The 24,327-nt window shown below is 40.2% G+C and overlaps 1 protein-coding gene across 1 annotated transcript in view; it reads right to left on the bottom strand.

Moving 5' to 3' along the window:
- Nucleotides 1-24,327, bottom strand: part of LRP1B (LDL receptor related protein 1B) — a 1,445,547-nt gene that overhangs the window by 1,035,750 nt on the left and 385,470 nt on the right. The window contains exon 6 of the mRNA XM_033944130.1: nucleotides 4,854-5,076. Coding sequence (XP_033800021.1) covers nucleotides 4,854-5,076 — 223 coding nt within the window. The remainder of the gene's footprint in view (nucleotides 1-4,853; nucleotides 5,077-24,327) is intronic.

Raw genomic sequence — 24,327 nt, 5'->3', positions numbered from 1 at the left:
AGGACTACTATATTAATTTATTATCATGCAATAGAACCATGCTTAGCACCTGTGTGCAATACATAATTTAGATGCACCCGTTTAGACCAGCTAAAACCAGGCCTAAATGCTTGCTCTTAAGTTGTGTGTGCCCTACCGCTGTCTAACTGACCAATTAGGGGGGCATTTTTTTTTTAAATTGAAGGTGTTATTCTAAGGCACCGGTCTCATCCCTGCGGAGGTACGGAGGGATGCTTAAGGCAGGTGGGTGTGTGGTTTGCACTAGAAGTGGACTTAGGCATATGTAGGTGTCCCTTTGCCTCCTTTAAAATGCTGGCCTACATTTAAGGTGCCTGTTATGAAAAAAAAGAAACAGGTAGAGTTATTAGAGGATTACCGTATTTTCACGCATATAACATGCGTGTTATACACGATTTTACAAACCGTGCGCGTTATATGTGTGAGCGCATTTTACAACTTTTTTTTTTTTCAATCCGATCGGCATCCCCCCTGCGAACCGGCATCCTCCCCCCCCCCCCGCTCGCGTCACCCCCCCCCCTCCCCCGCGATCCTACATCCCCCCCAGCACCGCAAAACATCTCTTACCCGATTGGGCACTGGCACCAGCACCAATGCACAGGACGTGCCAGTGCCAGTGCCCGAAGATCCTCCTCCTCCGAGATAATCTCGGAGAGAGCGAGACCAGAAGGCTTTGAGCATGCGCAAATGCTCAAAGCCTAGTTCAGCCCGGCGCAGGAAGGAGGATCTCTCCCGCACCGCACCGCTCAGCCCAGCCCAGCCCAAACCAACGAGGGAGGATCTTCAGGCACTGGCACTGGCACTTCCTGTGCATTGGTGCTGGTGCCGGTGCCCAATCGGGTAAGAGATGTTTTGCGGTGCTGGGGGGGGATGTAGGATCGCGGGCGGGGGTGACGCGAGCGGGGGGGGGAGGATGCTGGTTCGCAGGGGGGATGCCGGATCAGATTGAAAAAAAAAAGTTGTAAAACGCGGGTAAGCGAGTGGGGGGGAGGATGCCGGTTCGGAGTAGGCGGGAGGAGGTTTTAGCATGCGCGGTATTCGCGTGTGCGCGCTATATTAAATTTTTTTTACATAAATTTGTTTTCCCCGCGCGCTATACCCGTGTGCGTGTTTTACACGGGTGCACGGTATATGGGTGAAAATACGGTACAAGGGAGAAGCTAACCACTGAGTAACAGCCAGAGAAAGTGGGTCCTCTGGGGAAGCCGTTCTGACAAAAAAATATCAGAACCCGCTGCAGTGTGATAACATTACTACAATTGAATTCAGCTAAGTACTTATTTTGTAATCGAAAATCATTGAAGATTTATATGGTGCAGTAAAAGTTACATAGAGCAAAACTCTTTATTCCAATCACACCTGACTGTGTATAGTGCAATGATAGACTCTTAAAGCTGCATTTAGGGGTTTGTCCCCGTTTGTGGGGGCGTTTTTACCAAAGGTTCTGAGCACTACCAGTTACTAGGAGAAGGTTGTAAATAGTCAAGAGGGTGACCTGTATGGAGTTCATCAGTACCTACGCATGATTGGCATGCGATCAGTGGCCATGTTTTAGGTGGCCGCTGATACTGACGCCATTGATAGAATCGGGCCCATTGTAAATACAATCACTTTAGTTTATTTTGTTAAAATGTATGATTTAATTCCTACATTAAAGGGAAAATTCATCAATGTGTGCTACTGTTAAGACAGGTTATTTTACTACAAGTCATTCTATTTTAGCACGGGTTCCATTTTATCGAATGAGACCTTGTGCTAAACTAGCACAACTTGTAGTAAAATAACAGGAAAAAGCTGAAACATTTCAGCACGTGATACAATTTCAAAACACACAAACTACATACATCAATCTAGTATTACATAATAAAAGATTACAAAAAATTAAAACATGCATTAAAAAGAATAAGAACCAAAACACCTCGTTATAATATCAAAAACAGCATTCTTGTTTGTACTATGCATTGATGAATTCCCCCTTGTCATTTCTGTTATTTTAATTCTGTATTAATATATTTTAAAAAATATTTTTAATATTTTTTTTTTTATCTTCATTGAATTGGAAGATTATTTGCTTTTCAGTCACTTACTACATTCATATCAATCCAAGTTTGTTTTAAAAGTTACTTTTTAGTATGTCTTTCTTCCAAGAAGTACAGTCATTTTACTAAAGAAGTTTAGGACTCCTTTTACAAAGCTGCGGTAGTGATTCCCACGGGGGAAATGCAGCGAAGCCCTTTCACCTCCTATGGGCTTCATCACATTTGTCACACTGGAAATTGCTACCACAGCAATTGTTGTTTTATTAATATGTATTCTTTCTCTGTATACATATTTGGAAATATTTTTTAATATTTTTCATTATTTACATGTTCCTGCATATATGTTTGTTTGTTTTTTTTATTTATTTATTATTTTCAACTTAAATTTCAAGTATTACACTTGTACAGAAAGCAAGAATAGAATAGATATCAAATACAAAGCAATATAAATCTTAAATTAAACAAATATACTATTTATGCTCAAGTCCACAATTAGGATCATGCATATATGTTTTTAATACTTTTTTAGAACATGGCTCTTTTATCATACATTTACATGTTACTATATGCATGGTTCTTAACATTTTTAAAGTTTTTCTGTTATCTTTATATTTTATCCCATAAGTGTTATATTGTTTTCCCTTTTGGAACTCATAGGATCCTGAAACAGGCAACATTGCCAAAAGATTTCTCATGTTGCGTTTGAATACATTCATCTGCTATGTTTTTGGTCAAACCCATTGTGTTTGCTTTACATTTTATGTTTTGTGGGATTTTTGGTTCTTTCTTCTTGTTTGAAGACAGGCCTTTCAACTCTGATATATTATCCTCAGCTTTACTGAAAAATGTCTACAAAGGCTTTTTCAAGACTAACCACTTCTGGATGATGATAATTCCACTCATGGATAAATGGTCTGATACAGTGGTTCTTAAACCTATCCTGGGGGACCCCCAGCCAGTTGGGTTTTCAGGATATCCCTAGTGAATATGCATGAGCGAGATTTGCCCACAAAGTAGGAAGTAGACATGCAAATTTCTCTCATGAATATTCATTAGGTTTTTCTTGAAAACCCAACTGGCTGAGGGTCCCCCAGGACAGGTTCAAGAACCATTGGTCTGATATAATTAATTTAATGGAAATCATCATCAGGAGTGAACTTCATTATGCTATTATTCTTGAACACTGTCATACTAAAAGAATCCCTAGAGGACTCAGGTCATGAAAGAGCCTAGAATATTCTAGATGATCAAGAATTTATTGATAAATGGTGTACTATAACTTAAACATAACATTTGTATACTGCATTACCCTTCAGATCTATGTGCTTTAACAAAAGTAAAACACTGCTACAACATGAAATGAAATACTGTACATCTTCAATCTTTCAAAAATGTCCTAAATAAATAAGTCTTTAATAGTTTCCTAAAGTTTTGATATGATGTAGATGTAAAGAATAATTGGTGAAAATCAGTATCCCAAGTAGCTGCTTGAAATGAGAGTAGTTGATTGTGATATCTTTAATAGCGGCAACCTTTGGATGATGGAAAATCAAAAAAGGAAGCTATCCAAGTAGAATGTCTATGATGGGAAAAATAAGTATGCTCACAGTTTTGACTGTGAGCACATAACACTGGCTGAGCCAGTTGGTTAGGGAAGGGGTGGTTAAGAGTTAAAGTTTAGCGGGCTGTGGGAGGTGGGAGGGGGTGAATAGGGAGGTAGTGGAATAGGTATTCACGGTAGAGGATTTAGCGGGATTGGTAGGTGGAGAGAAGTGGGAGGGAATTGTTATGGACAGGTGAGGTGTGATTGGTGGGAGGTTCTGTAAGGAGTGGGAATTTAGAAGGAAAGTTTGGGTGGGTTTGTGGTATTTTTGTTTGGGAGGGAGGTCGATAGGGTGAGGGTTTTTGTAGGGGAAAAGTTTCCCGCCCATTCCCCCTCCCCTCTTTTTGTTATCATTAGGGGTTTTGGGCTGGGGTTGTTGGTTCATAGCGAAGTGGGTGGTTCGGTTGGTCACAGTTTTATTACGGAACTATTTATGTTTTGGGGAAAATGTGGACCAGTGCAGCTATGAAAATAACGGGGGATTTGTTTTTGGAGCTGCTCATGTGTGACACCGCCATGGGTGGCAGCAGGACTCTGTGGCACCGCGAGCCCTGCTGGGATGGGGTTTTGGGATTTTGGGGACATTTTTGTGTGTGGAGCTAGTTCGTCACTGAATAGCTCCAAGGATTGTGATTGTTATGCTACACTGTTTTGATGTATTGTTATCACTGATGGATTTATTGTACTTTTGGAAGTTAATAAATCTGCGGCCCAAATTTTGCCATTAATTGACTGGTGTTATTATTATTGTTGAGGGAAACATTAGCAGAGATGTGCGAATGACAGTGTTAATTGATCAACTAAATTGGAGCCATTCCAGATATTACTTTGTAACACAGGCAATCAAACTTAAACTGCACTCTAGCTTATATGGGGAGCCAATGTAGCTCCCTGAAATAAGGTGTTATGTGGTCCAATTTTTTTTCTTTTTTTATATTCATTGATTGATAAAGAAGAGACTAGTATAATCTGTGATTGACAAGGATGAATCTATTGATCTGCATATTTGTTCTCAAGTTTTTCTTCATATACCTAAAATAACCCAATAAAATTTTTTGGGATTAACATTGGGGTCCTTTTACTAAGGCACGCTAACTGATTTAGCGCACGCTAAATGCTAACATACCCATTATATTCTATGAACGCGCCTTAGTAAAAGGACCCCATTGTTTTTTTTCTTTGTGCATACTTACATTGTTTCCTTGAATTATAGTATGTCTCTTCTTTCCTTCGTAGTCAACCACTTCCACATAGTTCATGTATACATCTGCCCAGTAAACCAATTTATTGACTAGATCCAGTGCAAGGGAGGTTGGTTGTTTAATTTTAGATACCACTATCGGTGTCCTTTTCATTCCATCCATGTTACATCTCTCAACTTTGGCAATATTTCCATAGTCTGTAAAAAATAGTTTCCTGACAAAAGAAAATTGCAGGTTAAAGCGAGATGTTTTGACAAAAGAAAAAAAGTGTTATGAAATATATACGTTAAAAATATTTTCCAGTATGACACTTTTTCTACTAAGAAATATCCCTTGATACATAAAGAATGAATTATATATAGCACTAGCATATATAAGTGTACTCTGCAAATTTTCTTTCATTATAGAATAATTCCTTATCAAATGCAGAACTTGATCATGCAATATTTCTTTTCACATTATGTTTGTTTATTTGCATTTTTCTTGTTTTTCTGGTAAGTAAAGAAATTCAGAAGAAAATAGCAGTGATTCCAGTAAATAATCAAAGTAATCAAAATAACAAAGATTAGGGGATACTCTGACGTTACATGGAAATACTTTTAAAACCAATAGGAGATTTTATTTTTTTTTTCACTCAAAGATTAGTTAAGCTCTGGAACTCATTGCGAGACAATGTGGTAATAATGGTTAACATAGCTGGGTTTTGTGACAAATCAGCTGCTAATAAACGATTTGTCCCTAAGAAAAGGGATAGGAATATCTTGCCCATATGCAGAAGAACTGACCAGATCAGCAAGTTAGAACCTGATATTGCTGACTACCACCAGTGCAGCCAGAGTGAGTCAGTACATGACATGCAGGAAGACTTTGTTCAGCCTAGAGCTCTTGCCAATCCAGCTAAAGGGTTAAATCCCAGAGTGCACCCTGCTCCTGTAAGGCAGAGATAGAGAAACACTGTCCCTGAGAAACACACAAAGCTGAGGAGAGAGAGCAGTCCTATTCCCCAATCAAGGCTGAGGGGGTGGGGCTATAAGCTCCCTAAAGAGCAGAGAGGGAGAGAACAGAGGGAGAAGCAAGCAGGGCAACAGCCTTGCAAGCAACAACCTGAGCCCTTATCCCAGCCAGACAGCAGCAGCAATGGAGATTGGGAGATGTAAGAAATCCCTTCCTTTCAAGTAGAGCAGCAGCTTGAACCCATAGAGTTAGTGAATACTCCAGTCAGGGCAACAGAGCCAGGAACTTATGCTGAGGCCATGGACATAAGTTGCTGTAAAAGTGAGTTGTGAGGATTTTTGCTAATGTGGGTTTGGAATTTTTGTGTTTGAAAACTGCTACTGTAGAAAAGCGCCTGCTATGAGAGTGATTCAGTTAAAACCAGTAATGAAACTTGGAGGCTGCTTAAACTGCATAAGGGAAAAACCTTGAAGTATATTTTTCCTGTGATGGCACTGCATTACGTTCTGAGCTGAACCAGCTGAGAAGTGGTTGGCTTGGCAACATCTGACGAAAGGCTGCCTGTTTAGAACGGCACAGTTCTTACTGAAGTGCTCTGAGCTCTGGGAGTAGTAATCTTGCTCTGAGGTCTGTGGGAGAATTCAGGGCATGTTGAATGCAAAACTGTTTGTGACAATTACTTATGCTGCTTGTGGGAAGAACTCCATTTTGAAACCTTGTCTGTGGGACTTACAAAGTTACTTAATTAACCTGTACACAAGGCTGTCCTGGTGAAGAAGACTATAATTTAAACTTAAAGTCCAGGAACCAGCAATTGAACTTTCTAGTATTCTGACTTTTACTGAGAGCCTGTATTTAATGGCTATTGTTCTTTTGTGCTTTTTGGGTGTTTTTTTTTTCTGGAAGTCATTTTGAAGTATTTTTGCATTGCAAGATAGTGGTGAGTTTTTAACCACAATTGGGCTTTGGCCAGAATAAAAGCTAGAAACCTGCTTCGTTGTCTGAGTCCTTATTCTCCCAGGAGGAAAAGGGAATACTTACCTGCAGCCCTATTGTGGGCAACAGACGACAGACTTTAAACCTGAAGGGTTCCCCAAGTCAGTGGGGACCACGCCAGCTTGGTATTCATTAGTCACAGGGCCCGCTGCGCTATCCAGAGGTACGGATGGTGACAGTTTTTTAAAAAATGTTTGTACAAGTTCCTGGAGGAAAAATTTGTGTAGTCTGGTAGTGAGACAGACATGGTGGAAGACACTGCTTGTCCTGGATCAGTAGCATGAAACATTGCTACTATTTGGGTTTTTGCCAGATACTTGCGACCTGCATTGGTCACTGTGGAAACAGGATACCGGGCTATATGGACCATTGGTCTGACCTAGTATGACTATTCGTATATTCAGGGCTCCTTTTACACAGGTGCGCTAGGGCCTTAACGCATACAATAGTGTGCGTTAAATTCCCGAGCGCACTAGCCACTACTGCCTCCTTTTTAGGAGGCGGTAGATTTTCAGCTACCGCACGGTAATTTTGTGTGTGCGCTATAAACCCTAGCGTACCTTTGTAAAAGGAGCCCTCAATACCTGAGGTCATGCAAAAGAAGCCTATTCTATAACATCTGTGTGCCTAGCACATCCAGGTATTAGTGCACCTAACATTTAGGTGCCCATCAAGACAACAGTCATCAACTTGCAGGCACCTACTGTATATGTTAGCAAGGGCACATGTCATTTATTGTATTTTGTAAGCTGCATGCATAAGTAGCAGCCCTGCCCTTATCCTATCCAATGCTCTGTCCATGTCTCTGTCCCCTTGCAAATATGTGTTATATAATTTAAGTAGGTATTTGCAAAATAGCAGTTAGCTGGTACTTTTGCAGGTATACTCTATGTATTGTATACCTATGCTTATAAGTTCTAGCATTGAAAACATTTATATGCACAAGGGGCCTGTGTATGTTCTGTTGCATAAATGATGTTAAAAGAAGAACAGCAGCTTTTTTTTAGGGGGGGGTAGGGATTATTTAATGTCTTGGTTTACTATACACAATCTCTGTAAATTGTTCAATATAAGTCTAACAAGAATCGAGGAGACAAAACATGCCACCAAGGTTTCTACTAATCTTGCAACCTGATTAGCATTCATCATGTTTGGCAAACACAAATCAATTTCAATTAAGCTGACAATATTTCAATAAGATTATCTTCTCAAGAGACAAAAAACAAAACAAAAAAAAAACAAATCACATTTGTGAATAAAAGACCATTTGCTGTGGCTCGGACACTATCTGTAGAATAATCCTATTTCTAGCAAATGAAGGTGTAGATATTACCTTGAGAATTGAGGGTTTGATTTTCCAACTTCATGTTTTGATTTACTAAGCTTTCTCCCCATTGTAATATAATGGAAAAAAAAAGGCAAATGAGGCCCCTTAATTAGTATTTGGTTAACAGATTCTCCTTACATAACAACTAGGCCTTTATCCCCTTAAAATCTTTAAAACAAACTAAATAAGTTTTTATATGAAATTCTTAGGGCTTTTTTGGGTGTATCATGAAAGTTAAAATCACAGGGGATGATTTACAAATGAGAGTTAGGCACCTAAATGTATCTTTTTAAAAATTTACTATAGCTGACTTTCCTAATTTATGCTCAAAATTTAAATAAACCCTTAAATGTAAATCCTAAAAGTAGATGGCAAGAGAGACAGTTTTGGGGTGGAGTTAGGAACTAAGGCCCTTTTTTACTAAGGTGCGCTAGCAGATTAGCGCGTGCTAATCGATTTAGCGCACGCTAAATGCTAACGCATGCATGTTAGTCTATGGATGCATTAGCATTTAGCGTACACTAATCATTTAGCGTACACTAATCTTAGTAAAAGAGGGGGTAAGTCTAGGTAAATGAATGGCAGGACTAAGGGCTCCTTTTACAAAGGTGCGTTGGGGCCTTAGCGCGCAGAATAGCGTGCGCTAAAATGCCGTGCACTAGCCGCTACTGCCTCCTTTTAAGCAGGCAGTCAATTTTCAGCTAGCGCGCGCTATAGCACACGCTAATCTTATGCGTGCACTAAGAACGCTAGCGCACCTTAGTGAAAAGGAGTCCTAAATTTGGATTATGATTTGTACTAACCTGAAAACTTAGGGCTCCTTTTATCAAGCTGCACTAGCGGGGTTAGCGCGCGTGACTTTTAATCACGTGCTAACCCCTGCGCTGGCCAAAAAACTACCGCCTGCTCAAGGCGTTAGCGGCTAGCGCAGCTAGCGGTTTAATGCGTGCTATTACGCGCATTAAACCGCTAGCGCGGCTTGATAAAAGGAGCCCATAGGGACTCATTAATTCAAGGTTTCAAAGTTTTATTAAAAATTTGATTAATCGTCTATTAACATTCGAGGTGATATACAATACAATTAAATTGAGGGGATCAAAAATAAAAATAATTAACGAGAAACCAAAAAGCACACAAGACCCATAGAACGGAAGACAAGAGGATAGAGGGTGAAATACATTATTTTAGAAAACAAAACAGTTAAGGATAACACAGAGGGGGAGGGGAAAGTTAGTTGAGAGATGCCTTTTATAGATTATATAAAAATAAAAAAAGTCAGACCAATGGTTCATCTAGCCCAGTAATCTGTCCTCACCATGGCCAATCCAGGTCAATAGTTCCTGACAAAAACCAAAGATATATAATCGGTTTTAGGAAATCTGGAACTAAGATATTTAGCCATGGCTGAATAGATACTTTGGCAAAATATGGGTTTCCATGCTAAGCCATGCTTTCTCCATACAGCAGAAGACAAGGGTGTAGCATCAGGGGAGGCAGAAGGCTAAGTTCAAGCCCCAGCATAGCCTCAGAGTGGAAGATGCAGGTACAGGGCCCATAGTATGTACAGGCTTAGGGTTACCATAGGGCTCCAGAAAAAAAAAATAAAAAAGAAAGAAGACGGATTAAGATATCTAGGTTTTACTTCCATTGAAAGCAATGGAAGTAAACCCCAGATGTCTATCCATCCTCCGTGATTCCATTGCCTTTTTTTCTGGAACCCTATGGTAACCCTATACGGGTCCAGAGTGAATTTCTTACAGCTCACAGCGAATGAGGTATTTCGGAGATACAGATTCAGTAAAGCCACAATTGCTGACCTCTTGGAACTGTTAAGAAATGACGTTGAGGCCCCATGTCTTGCCAGCGACTGTGACGTTTCCAATGCCGTTGCAAAGGACAACACGACCTTAATGAAAAGTCCATAACTAGACTTCAGAAATTTGTATTTGTTCAGTAAAGAAATATATTAAGAAACAAATGGATACATGAATAAAATGATTAGACATTGTTTCCATAATGAAACAATTTCATAAAGATTCATGTAGTACATTTGATTCAGAGGTGTTAACATTTTCTTCATACCTTACAAAACAAAAGCACGATTCCAATTTCAGAATGCATGAGGCTTTAAGCCAAAAAACTAGAATTTTCTTATTTAAATAAAGAAATTGTTATTTCATGTTTTACCACGTAAAATATGCATAGTAGTAAGTGGAAAAAATAGCATTCCCATGCATAAAGTTTGAAATAGTATATTTTATATGAAGCATGAGAAACAGCTATTACCAACTTTTTTTTATCACAGCAGAAATACCACAGATGGCTGCATCTGCAGTGAATCGGGTAAATATCTATGAACCTGTGGACTACTGAAGAAATCTGGTTCACTGGCATGCTAATTACTACTGAACTAAACTGTCAATCTCCATTTTCATCTATTTCTAAATATGCAAATAGTGGTAAAAAAAAAAAAAATGTAAACCTCTCGCAGAATTATCATTTAAAAATATACAGATGACTTGTTTCATCCAGAATTAGAAAAATGCATAACCAAAACCTATGCAGCAATTTGCATGAATAAAATCGCATAATAAGCTAAAAATTTGGCATAGAGGCCTTGCACAGCTCAGAAATCGCTTCCTTTAATATTTGGTGTTTTAGACTCCCCCCTCCTCCTCCTTGCCCTGATCTGCATGATTCGTTATTTAATTAATTAGAATGAATCAGCCTCATTATCCCTGCTCTGATAAGTGGGGGCACTCCCCTGATATCATCACTATGCCGACTTGGGAAGGAAGCTTGCAGAGAAAAAAAAAAAAAAAAGCAAAATGTAAGATTTTGCTTAGAATGGCACAAAAAAGTGAGACAAATGGGCATTTCTGCTCAAGAAAAAAAAATGGGTAGAGGCCAGAAATATCCAATCTCTCATACCAGCAAATGAGTATGCTGTTACTGCTCTGTTACTCCATGATAAGTGTTATTCCTTGCCTTGCAGTGGCTCAATATGAGTGGTAAGGTTGGAATCAACTCAGGTAATATGCATAGTCTAACTCCATCAATCAATGTCATATCTGAGGTGCAAAAGTGCCAGGACAAGGATTTAAAGTCCCCCAGCTGTCGAAACACCAGGGGAGATGGGGATGCAGCAAAGGCCCAAATCAGCTCACTATCCATTCATTTATTTTGCATTTACTATTCCTTCTTTTCCTATGAAAAGAAAGAATAGTAAGATGGATTACATAACAAGGCATAAAATATACGAGATGAATTGCATACACTATAAGGTATAAAATATACCATGCAGAAGAATAATATATGCATAATGAAATACAAATTATTTGGGTGCAAGAATGATATAAGGAAGATTGAACATCAAATTTGTGTGTGTGTGTGGGGGGGGGGGGGGACGACGGGGGTTACCTAGAGTAAACATGAACCTTGAGAATGAAATACATATTTATAATAGCTACACTGAGAATGTTTTGTTTTTTTCGATGGTGTGTTTGGTTTTTCCTGAAAGTACCAATTTATCCTGCCTAGTTCCCTTGATGTTTTAATCCATATTTTGGGTGCAAAGGGCATGCTAGTCTTACTGATGTCAATGGTGGGAAGAAAGAAGGAAGTTATTGCAGGATCCAAGGATTCATGTGGGAGGGGCCTTAGGCACCTGGGCCAATCAGGCCCTAGGATCCTGTGGGTTGGGCAAGGGAAGGCCAGGCCCGCTTAATTTGGACGGAGGCGGGCCTGCTGGCCAGACGGTGTGAGGATCCATGCAGCCAACTTGCAGGTAAGCCCAAGGGGTTTCTGGGGAGGGGTTCATTGGGGGGGGGTCCAGCAGGAGGGGTTAGGTACCCTCCTGCTAGCAATCTTGGGGGGGGGCCATTGGGGGGTCCAGCAGGAGGGGTTGGACAACCTCCTACTGGTGATCTTCAGGGGGGCCATTGGGGGGGGTCTGGGGAGGGGGTTTTGGCATTTTGTTTGGGGGGATCGTTGGAGGGGGTCCGGCAGGAGGGATTGGGTAACCTCCTGCTGTGATCGTTGGGGGGGGGGTTTGGGGAGGGGAGACTGGCGGCCATAGCCACGGCCGCTATACTAATCGTGGCAGGGAGATCCCTTGCCGCGATTAAGTATAGCAGACGCATCTAAACAAACCCGATTCTGTAACCGGCATCTGCAACATGGACGTCGGTTACAGAATCAGGTTTACTTTGGATGGGTGTAGGCCCGATTCTGTATAGGAAGCCCGGGACGGGCGTCCTATACAGAATCCGGGCCTGAATGTACAACAGGTGTTTGATCTGATTCTTCCTGGTCAGCCATTTTGTTTAAAGTAATTAGTGGTGAAGTAAAATATACAAAACTGAGAGGTCAAAATCATTGACAGAAATATTGCTGGATACAAGACTTCTCAATGTGTAAATCAAATAGTTAGACTTAAATAAGGATGTCATAAGCTAGGATTATACTGTTTTCACATACACTCAGATTTGTGTAATCCGACCAAGAGCCATGGCTCCTATAGCCGAACCCAACGTCCCATCACAGTGATGGGACGGTGGGTTCGGCTATAGGAGCAACAGCTCTAATCTGAGTGTATGTGAAAACAGTATAATCCTAGCTTCTGATATCCTTATTTCAGTCTAACTATTTGATTTACACATTGAGAAGTTTTGTTTCCAGCAATATTTCAGCCATTTTGTTTAACATCTTTGAAGGGTGCTGGATTGCTTTGGGATTATCTTTAGAATTTTTGTGGATGACATTCAATTTCTCTTAAAACTGTAAGACTATTGAATAAGGGATTCATAATAAAAAAAAAAAAAAAAATGTCTAAAATGTGTCCTAAATGGCTACTTGGACGATCAAAAAGCCTGATCGTCCAAGTACCCATAACCAAAGCTGGTTTTTAGACGTATCTAAAACCAGCTTAGGCCTTTCCCCTGCTTCTAAACGCAGAGAGAAAAGAGGCATGTTTAGAGGAGGGGAAAGGGCGGGCGGTGAGCAGGAGGTGGGCCGACCTACACCTAAGCGTGCAGCAGGTATAACCAAAACCTTAGGCAGGTTGCCTAGTCGGCACTTATACCTTTTTGACTTAGACAAAGTCAAACCAGGCCTAAGTGTCGAAAAAGGGGCTGCTGAGCTGATGGCCCCTAGTGCGATCAGTTCAGCGGCCTGGCAACCTACCCACCCACCCACCGCAACCATCACGGCAGTAGAGATGGCTCATCTCCCCTACTGCGATGCCATCACTCCTCTACCCGAACTGCCGCGACCCACAGGAGGGGCCTAAGGCTCCCAGGCCTATTCTGATTGGCCCAGGCACCTCAGGTCCCACCTGTGGGCGGGGTTTCTGCCGCCTGGGCCAATCCGGCCCCATTCTGGACCCGGCTGGCCTGCCGGACGGGCAGGCTTGGCACCCGTCTGTCCGGCCAACGTTGAAGGTACAGGGAAGGGGGGTCATGGGGTTGGCCAGGGGGGGTCACGGGTCAGCGGGGGGGCAATCAGGAGTTCGGGGGAGCGGTCATTGGGGGGAGGGGGGGTTGTGTCGAGGGCAGGAGGGCCTGGGATCCCTCCTGCCCTTATTGTAATGGGGGGTGGGGGGTAGGGGGTCGCCGGGGCCAGGAGGGCTTGGGCTCCTTCCTGGCCATATCGAGTTGGGGGGATCACCGGAGCCAGAAGGGCTTGGGCTCCCTCCTGGCCCGTATGTACTCGGCGGGGGGGGGGGGGCACGATCACTGGGGCAAGATGGCTTGGGCTCCCTCTTGCCCCAATGTCGTCGGGGGGTGCCACGGGTGGGTTTCCTCCTGCCCCGATGTTGTGTGTGTGGGGAGGGGGTGGGGGGGGTTGGTGTGGATTCTGTAACCGGTGTTGTTTTTGACAGACACCGGTTACAAAATCCAGCTTTTAGGTGTAGGACTGGCTCCTCCTTCGCCTAAAAGCTCATGTATTGGACATTTTGGGCTTATGCTTTTTTTGTTCATTATGGGGTATAAGTGTAGACGTCGTGGAGGTGTTCTTGTAGACGTAGTGGTTGGCTGGGCATTTAAACAGCTGAATGTAGAGGCAGGCCATTATCAAAACAAGGACGTTTGTTTTGGTTATGGACACTTTCCCTGCTTCTGCTTTCAACATTTAAGGCCTTACGCCAAAAAGGGACTTAGACAGGTTTTTTGATTATGCCCCTCACACTTTTAGTACTTTATATGCATATTTTTGTACAATTGATTATTGGTTGAAGGACAATCAGTTAAAGATTAATGTAAAAACTCAGATTTTGTTTTGGCTGATTTGTCTTCCAATGCTCCCCATCTTTTTGTTGATGAGAAATGTAGGAATGTTGCCCGATTCATGACTTTCAATAAAATGTGTAGTCTAAAATAATCATCTTAGTTGTTTTTTTAAGTTGAGATTAATACAGATTGAGAAACTTTTTTTAATTTTGGCTAACTTTTGTTTAATTGTTCAAAGTGTTATTTTTCCTATTTCTAACTGTTATAATATATTCAAATTAGCGGATTTAAAGCCTTCTGGAAGCATTGGATTATTGCAGGCATACGGGTTTTAAACGATGTTATTTTAAATGGTAAACTGCTTGATTTTTCACAGTTGCAGCAAAAATATGGTCTTAATAAAACACAAAGTTTTAAATGGTTGCAACTGAAGCAGGCTATTCAGGAGGGATTCCCTGAATGGAAGAATCTTAATCTATCTATATATATAAAATCGGAGGTATGTATATGTGTATGTATGTATGTATGTATGTGTGTGTGTGTATGTGCCACGATCACGCAAAAACGGCTTGACCGATTTGAACGAAACTTGGTATGCAGATCCCTCACTACCTGGGATGATATGTTCTGGGGGTCTCGTGGCCCACCCGTACACGTGGGCGGAGCTACAAACAGAAAATCAGATTTCACCCATTCATGTCAATGGAAAAAATGTAAAAAGCTGCCAACGCAAAAATGGCTTGCCTGATTTGAACGAAACTTGGTATGCAGATCCCTCACTACCTGGGGTGATATGTTCTGGGGGTCTCGCGGCCCACCTGCACACGTGGGCGGAGCTACAAACTGAAAATCAGATTTCAACCATTCATGTCAATGGCAAAAATTTAAAAAGCTGCCAATGCAAAAATGGCTTGCCCGATTTGAACGAAACTTGGTATGCAGATCCCTCACTACCTGGGGTGATATGTTCTGGGGGTCTCGCGGCCCACCTGCACACGTGGGCGGAGCTACAAATTGAAAATCAGATTTCACCCATTCATGTCAATGACAAAAATGTAAAAAGCTGCCTACGCAAAAACGGCTTGCCCGATTTGAACGAAACTTGGTATGCAGATCCCTCACTACCTGGGATGATATGTTCTGGGGGTCTCGCGGCCCACCTGCACACATGGGCAGAGCTACAAACAGAAAATCAGATTTCACCCATTCATGTCAATGGAAAAAATGTAAAAAGCTGCCATTCTCACAGTAATTCAAAAACGGCTTGACCGATTTGAACGAAACTTGGTATGCAGATCCCTCACTACCTGGGGTGATATGTTCTGGGGGTCTCGCAGCCCACCTGCACACGTGGGCGGAGCTACAAACAGAAAATCTTATTTCACCCATTCATGTCAATGGAAACAATGTAAAAACCTGCCATTCTCACTGTAATTCAAAACCGGCTTGACCGATTTGAACAAAACTTGGTATGCAGATCCCTCACTACCTGGGGTGATATGTTCTGGGGGTCTCGCTGCCCACCTGCACATGTGGGCGGAGCTACAAACAGAAAATCAGATTTCACCCATTCATGTCAATGGAAAAAATGTAAAAAGCTGCCATTCTCACAGTAATTCCAACTATAAAACACTTTCTATGACACTATAACCACTAGGGACATCGTTTCTATTCTACCACGGACACCATACATATAGAGTTCTAACTGTGTTTGTAACTGTTTCCTTCATGCACCCCAGTTCATAATGTTATTACATTACATGAGTACTCACATATCCTGAACTAGGAACACAGGTTCCATTCTGAACCGGGAACAAACTGCATGGAGTTTCTTTTCAACCTGAGTTTCCACATATTGAGTTGTTTAAATCAATACTGAAACTTTTGGATGCCACTTATTCCAACAGATCTTCCTTTTCAGTTTAAGAGATTGCAAATTCCAGTGAGACTTGCATTCTCTATCACAATCAACAAATCACAGGGACAGACTATTACATACTGTGGAGTGGATTTAAGATCCCCCTGTTTTTCCCATGGACAACTCTATGTTGCTTGATCAAGGATGGGTTCACCCAATAATTTATATGTTCTTGCTCCTGGAGGTGAAACTAAAATTGTTGTTTATAATCAAGTTTTGTGTTAGTTGCATTGTATTCATTTTGTCAAATATTTCACATTATAATTTGATTATTGTACTTTTTATAAAGCTGTAAAAAAATAATTTCATTCACCACTATAAAGTATCTTTATTTCAATCCATTTACTGTGTTATTGCTATAATTAAATACCCGTGCAACGCCGGGGCATCAGCTAGTAATCAATATAGTCTGGAATTCTTATGCTTTCAGGCGGACTTCTTGGGACACCAAGCCGCACAGTGGTATAAATTGATAACAGGATTTATAAATAAAAAACCAAAGACTGGCCTCAAAGATATTTGGAGCATTGAGATTAAACATCAAATTTCTGTGTCTCAATGGCCACAAATTTGGTCTTGGAGGATGAGATGTACAGTGTCTGCCTCTATGAGACAAACTTGGTTCTTTCTGTTGCATAGAGCATTTTGGACCCCATTTTGATTACAAAAGTTAGCAAGCTCTAAGTCTAATAGATGCTGGCTTTGTAAACTTGAAGCAGGGACTCTAGATCATTTATTATTTTATTGTCCCTTTATCATAGCCTTTTGGAAATCAATTTGGTCCCAAATTAATTGTTTATTAGAGAATCATGTAGCATTATCATATGATACGATTCTATTTGGTACATCAATGAGAACAAGGAGTCAGATTTCATCAAACAACAATAAACTTTTATTGATAATGACTGGGGTCGCCATTCAAAACATCACATGTAATTGGAAAAACTGCAGTAGATTAAATTATACCTTCTGGTGGAATTCGTTATGTCACATTTATAAAATGGAAAGCATAATTGCTATTCAAAAAGGATATTATAATAAATTTTAAAAGATCTGGGGGCCATTGACAACTTACTGTAATGAGTAGATACCATTTTCTATTGAAAGTATATTTGCAAATGGGGGAGGAGGGTGAATTAAAATTTTACTGTAGGTTTAATCAATAGAAAAGAATATTTATTTTTGTATATTTTGGATTAATTGCTAAAGAAAAGGGTGGGTGGGGAGGGAATGAGTTTATTTATTTGATGTTATACTAGAAAGAAATTCAAGTGATGTATTTAATTTTAAATGTTTTATTATTTGTATACTTGTTGTAAGATTAAGAAATGAATAAAGAATTAAAAAAAAAAATAGTTTTTTTTAATGGACTACCTAAAAGTGATCTTAGAGTGATACAAATGGCTTAACATGTGACAGCCAGAATTTTAACAAGAAGATCTCACCATGAACACATTACATCAATTTTAAAATCATTGCATTAGCTATTGTTTGGTTTTTAAAGTTCTAAATCATATGATTTCTTCTGTAAGTGCTGCTAATTTGAAGGCTTATCAACCTGTTAGGACACTGGGGTCTTCTGATAAGATTTCATTGGAAGTTCCTTCATTTAAAACAATCAGACTGGAAATTTACAAGTTATCTCTATTTAAAGTGATGGGCTCTAAATTGTAGAACATTTTAGCTCCAGATTTGTGTAGACTGAAAAATTCCCCTGCTTTTAAAAAAGTGTTAAAACCAATACTGTTTTTCTGATTTCATGAAACAAGATAATGATGAAGTATTTCTTGCATTGCTGATTGGTAGCTGTGCTCCAGTTCAGTAAAGGACCGGTGATTTGAGTATGCTTTTATGGCTTTGTTGTTTTAATCAATGATTTATTTTGTAAACTGCTTAGACTATGGAGATTTGTGCTCTCACATGTATACAATGTAAATAAATACATAAAATATATCAGTATATATAAAAACTATAATAACAGAATTTGCAAACTAAGAAAATAAACTAAGGAGCCAGCCTGGCAAACAAGGAAAATAAGTGGCAAATAAAAAAATATAGGAGTCCTTTAGTAAGGTGCACTAACCGATTTAGCACATGCTAATTAATTTAGCGCACGTTAAAGATTAGCACGCCTTAGTAAAAGGACCCCACAATGATAAATATTAACATAAGAGTTGCTGTACTGGCCCAGACTAATGGGGTTATTTTTCCTTGAAATTAATTTCAATAACATATTTTATTTACTTATTTATTTCTTGCATTTGTGCGTCGCACATACCTATACAAGCTCTTGGCGACATTACAGAGGAAGGGGTTAGAAGAGGGTAGGGAGGACAATGGAGGGCAGGAATATACAAGACGAGAAGAGGATACAAATGATTAGGTGCCAAATAGATGAGTTTTCAGTTTCTTCCAGAATTTGGTGTGGTTAGGTTCTGTCCTGGTCATTTCAGTAAGATCATTCCAAGTTTTTACGCCTAGAAAGATGAGCATGGAGTGAAAAACATATTTGTATTGCAAATTTTTTGTGGAAGGGAGATTTAGAAATATTCTGTTGAGGGTTCTGCAGGAAGTAGACTAGGGGTATCCAACTTTTTGGCTTCCCTGGGTCGCATTGGCTGAAAAAATATTTTCTGGGGCTGCAGAAACGTGCAAATGCTGCAGCAAGACAGAGGAGGGAGCTGGCAAAATGGTAAACACCCGGGGGCAGCAGAGAAAAACACTGCATCGCCCTCGACTGGGGCCACACAAAATACTTCACGGGGCCGCAGGTTGGACACCCCTGAAGTAGACCATGCCTTGGAAAAGAGCTAGATGAGAGGAGTCACAAAATTTCCTTAAAGTATACGGTGAATGATGCATGAAGTTTTGAAGGTTATTTGTGACGGGATGGGTAGCCAGTGCAGTTGCCTGATGAAGGCTGTAATCAAGTCATATTTTCTCAGGTTGAAGATTAGTCTGACAGCAGTGTTTTGCATGAGTTACATTTTGTGAATCAGAGTGGTGTTGATTCCCATGTAGACAGAGTTGCAGTAGTAAAGTTGTGGGAGTATCATCAGCTGTACAACTAAGGCAAAGTGGTGTTGGTGAAAGTATGGTCTGATTAGTCTTAGTTGTCTCAAGGTATAGAGAAATTTCTTTTGGAGACTGGAGATTTGTGGTTCCATGGTAAGTGCGGAGTCCAGGATGCAACCTAGGATTTTGGAGGATTTTTCTATAGGGGATGTCAGATTGGCATAAATACTTTATCTCATGAATAACTGGGACAGATAAATACCTAATTAATTTGTTATTTTATGCAAAAGAAACACCAAGGGTAGGGAGATTCTTTTACTAAAGATTTGCATGTTATTTGCCTCTGGACCCATTTTATTCCTTTGGACCCTACTGCAGATAACACGCACTAACCATTAGTAAAAGATCCCCATCTTCTGTTATCAGAAAATATTACAAAAAAAATGTGCAATGATGAGAATATTCTGTCATCACTTAGGTGGAAATATTTAATTAATGTTTTTCATTATCTGTATATTATTTCATTTCAAATGGACTCGGTATTTTTGACACAACATATATATTTTTTAAATTGAAATGATTTTCTATTTTCATCTGGGGAAATAATCACCAAGAATACAAAATAAAATAAGTTAGTAAATAATTTACTTGGTGCCTATGAAACAAAAGGCTTAGTTACTATATAACAGATTCAAAACAATGTTATTCAGAATCTGGAAACAGCTGTCAATTTTTTTCCCCAGTATATTCCACATCTGACTGCAGGGGATTTTACTGATGAAAAATGTAATCACTCCATCCCTTTCCAGTGCTTTTTATGGTATCTTCAGAAGCAGAACCTTTTCGCTATAATACAATCATAGCATACAGCATGACATCTCATAATATGAAAAATCGTGAAAGTTATAAAAGATGCACCTCTTTCTAGCACAGCCCAAGTTGTCATGCTGTTCTTCTTTCAATATCATAGCCAAGATCACAATTACAATTTGGAAGGTCAGCCTTTTCAGTTTAAAGTGGAGGTGTGATATAAGAGTTAGGGCAGCAGGCTGTGTACCAAAAAAGCAAGATGGTTCATATCCCACTTCTGATCATGGGCAAATCACTTATTTATTTATTTTTATCTTTCTATACTGTTCTCCCAGGGGAGCTCAGAATGGTTTACATTAACTTATCCAGGACAATCAAGCCATTGTGACATCACTGGAGAGGATGGTTCTTAGGCATTGGTGGTGTGAGGTTTTATGATGTCACAATACCAGCTCTGGTTATCAGAGTCTGAAGCTTTTCACTCTGTTTTATTTATTCAATTTTCTATACTGTTCTCCCAAGGGAGTTCAGAACAGTTTACATGAATTTATTCAGGTATTCAAACATTTTTCCCTGTCTGTCCCAATGGGCTGACAATCTAGCTAATGTACCTGGGACAATGGGGGGATTAAGTGACTCGCCCAGGGTTACAAGGAGCAGTATGGGTTTGAACTCACAACCTCAGAGTGCTGAGGCCGTTGCTTTAACCACTGCGCCATACTCTTCCCACACACTCCATTGCCTTAGCGCATCCATACGTGGGTCATAGAAGTAAAATGGCAGATTTTTGGGTATTAATGGCCACACTCTAATTTTCCCATTAGCACATTAGAGCGTGAGCCCCTACTGCCAACTATTTTGTAGGTGGTGAGGGCTTCCTGGAAGCCCTTGCCCAGTGCCAGGGATGACCAACTATTGGTCAACATGTGTCTGCTGAGCAGGAAACTGAGTGCAGCACTTGCAGAAAGAGTGGAGACCACAAGGAGTGGCAGCAAGTGTGAGAACTGTGCACTGACCTTTTAGAGCAGATTTGAAAGGGCATGTCGTCCCTTGAGAAACAGTTGCTCATAGAAGCCATGAAGAAGAAAAGATTATCATGGGTCAATAAATATTCATCCTGGACTGCAGAAGACTGGGTCATGGTAATCTTATGAAAATACCTTTTAAAATCTTTCCACAGCTTCAGAATCACGTCCATTTGAATAAATACTTTAATTTTTAAACTTTTATTATGCAATCATGTTGTGTCATTATTGTATTTGTCCAGGTTGTCTTTTCGGATGAGAGCATAATGCAAATCCTTGATGATCATGCTCAACTGGTGCACAGATGCCCTGGAGAGGAGCTCCACAAAGACAGTCAAGTATCCACCTTTCTTTAATGATGTAGGGAGCAATTAGCATGCATGCCCTAAGTTGGTTGCACATTGTTGAGAGGACCATTTGGCAAGACCAGTATCAGAAGGTTTTCAAAACACAGCTACTTCTTCAAATATAAGCTTGGTATGGCGAAACCTTGAAGGAGGTCATCTTTCAACAAGATAATACCCCCCAGCCATGCTGCTAAGAAATTAACAACGTCTTAGCCCAAAGACTTAGCAGTATAGAACGGGTAAGAGTGAATTGATTTTTCACCCTTTCAAAATGTACAAAAATTAGGGGGCACTTAATAAATTACATGAAAATACAGTTGAAACAAAATGGGGGAAATATATATTTTTTCCACTCAAAGAATAGTTAAGCTCTGGAACTCGTTGCTAAAGGATGTGGAGACAGAGGTTAGCGTAGCTGGGTTTAAGAAAAGTTTGGACGTGGGGGAAGCCAGTGCTTGCCCTGAATCTTCAAAGTGGGATGTTTCTACTATTTGGGTTTCTGCAAGGTACTTGTTACCTGGATTGGCCACTGCTGGAAACAGAAAACTGGTCTAGATCAGTGGTCTCAAACTCGCTGCCCATGGGCCCGCATGCGGCCCGACAGGTACTATTTTGAGTCCCTCGGTATGTTACCATTGTTCTGGAACGTTGACTGCCTCACTGCTGTAACTTCACGCAAGCACTTTCCTGCATCTGTGCACAATTGTGAGGTGGAGTGGAGAGGACAATCACATACGGACGCAGGAAAGCGCTTGCTTGAGGTTACAGCAGTGAGGCAGGCAATGTTCCAGAACGTAAGGTAACCATTGGAGGCAGTGCAGCTTGTACGTGTGTACGTAATCACGTGAACTCTCGTGAAATTTGGCACCTCTCCTGGTGGTGACTGCTTGATGTAAGATGGCGGTTGTGTCCGGTGGAGGAGGTGAGAGCTGCAGGCGGTTGCAGATGCGACCACCGGACACTTAAGGCACAAGTTTTCCAGGCACAAGTCGGATATTGATTCTCCCCTCTACAAAAAAGCCTAGAGGACTACATGAAAATCTTGTCTCTTGCAGTTGATACTTTAGAATCTAAATCACAATTTTACATGAGGTAAAACTCTTAAAGTTTATAAATCTTTCCTTAATTGCTTCAGATAATTTCAGCTGTACACAGTTGAAAGCAGTGCAACATGCAGAAAGTGAAAAACTTCACTTTCTGCATGTTGCACTGCTTTCAGATGTTTATAGCTGAAATTATCTGAAGCAATTAAGGAAAGATTTATCAACTATAACGAGTTTTACCTCATGCAAAGTTGTCAATTCTTTAATAAGACATTAACTATTTTTTCTGCAGCCCTCCAAGTACCTACATATCCAAAATGTGGCCCTGCAAAGGGTTTGAGTTTGAGACCACTGGTTTAGATGGACCATTGGCTTGACATGGTATGTCTCCCGGGATCTCAGTTAACTGCACCAACCACTAGACTACTTCTCCAGTCACCATCAGAAGATTCTTTTCTAAAATACTAGTAAAACTTGAGGTGCCCCGACTTTTACATCTCAATTCTGATTTCTACATCCTGTCTAAAACCAGGCTGTCCATATATTGGCATGCGGTACTCTTATATGATTTCTCAGAGTTGAAAGAGAAATGAATGAACCAATGAAACTTTACATTACCACTCAGCTGCTCTTTCATTTGTTCTACAGTATTCTTCTAAACTGACATACTGGTATGTAGCGGCAACATGCAGGACTGCAATCATGACTTTAGAATCATCCCGGTAGGCGTTGTATCCAAAATGAGAACAGAAGTTAAGGTATGCACTCTATGGAAAATAGCATATAGTTCATGCATTATTTAAAACAGGGATCTTTTTGAAGACTGAATGCTTCATTAACCACAATAAAGTGACTCATATGTAACAAAAATAAATGAACTACATAATTAACCATAGTTTTGTGTAAATAAACAGAGAAGCTGCAACCAGCCTAGCAGAAAAAAAGATGACTGGCCTCTCCTTCCTGTACTGTATATATATATATATATATATATACACCAACAAATCCCCAAAATATAAAGTCCTAAGACCAAAAAACCTCCTAGTGAGATGAAAGTAAGAGGAAATTATTTTCAGAAAAAGACAAAGGGACCTCAAGTGTACACATCCAACTGACAATGAATGCATCTTACAGAATTAATTAGGATGGCTCTAGGGCAGTGTCCTTCAACCTTTTGTAGCGGCTAGCACGGCCGGCACATTAGCGCGCGCTATTACGCGCGTTAAACCGCTAATGCAGCTTCGTAAAAGGAGCCCTAAGTATTTATGCAGACACCTTCAGAGGCATATGAATAGAAGCAATGTGTGTGTTGGTTTTTATTCTATCTAAATATTACAATTTTCAAATTACTGCATTCCCTGAAGCACCGTTACTTGTACAAGTCCTGAGCATTGGAACAAACAAAACAAACTTCACAGAGTTCCATTTAGCAAAGATTTTCTCCCAGTCTGTGCCTTTTGGCAAAATTTCTTAGATCGCTGAAATCATTTTTATATATTTCTTTATTGCTTGCCTTTTAGCCTTTTCTTTTAGTTGGCTCTGTAGTAGTTTAAGAACATGCTCAAACATCATCAGGAAATTCTTAATAGATTCTTGGACTTTGATTAACTGAAGTCATTAAATCCATTTGCACAAACAAACATGAATTAAAATGTCAAAAAGAAAGCTAATAAAACCAGCAAGTACATGCAAATATGGGTCATTGGCTTCTGCTGGAAGCAGAACATTCTATGGTATTCTGTTTTACTTAAACGTACACAGAGTTTACAATTAGGGGCATTTTCAAAGCACAAAGACGTC

The sequence above is a fragment of the Geotrypetes seraphini genome, chromosome 5, assembly GCF_902459505.1.
Source record: "Geotrypetes seraphini chromosome 5, aGeoSer1.1, whole genome shotgun sequence".
Classification (NCBI taxonomy): domain Eukaryota; kingdom Metazoa; phylum Chordata; class Amphibia; order Gymnophiona; family Dermophiidae; genus Geotrypetes; species Geotrypetes seraphini.
Note: the sequence above shows the minus strand (reverse complement) of the source record. Positions and strands in the feature narration are given on the sequence as shown.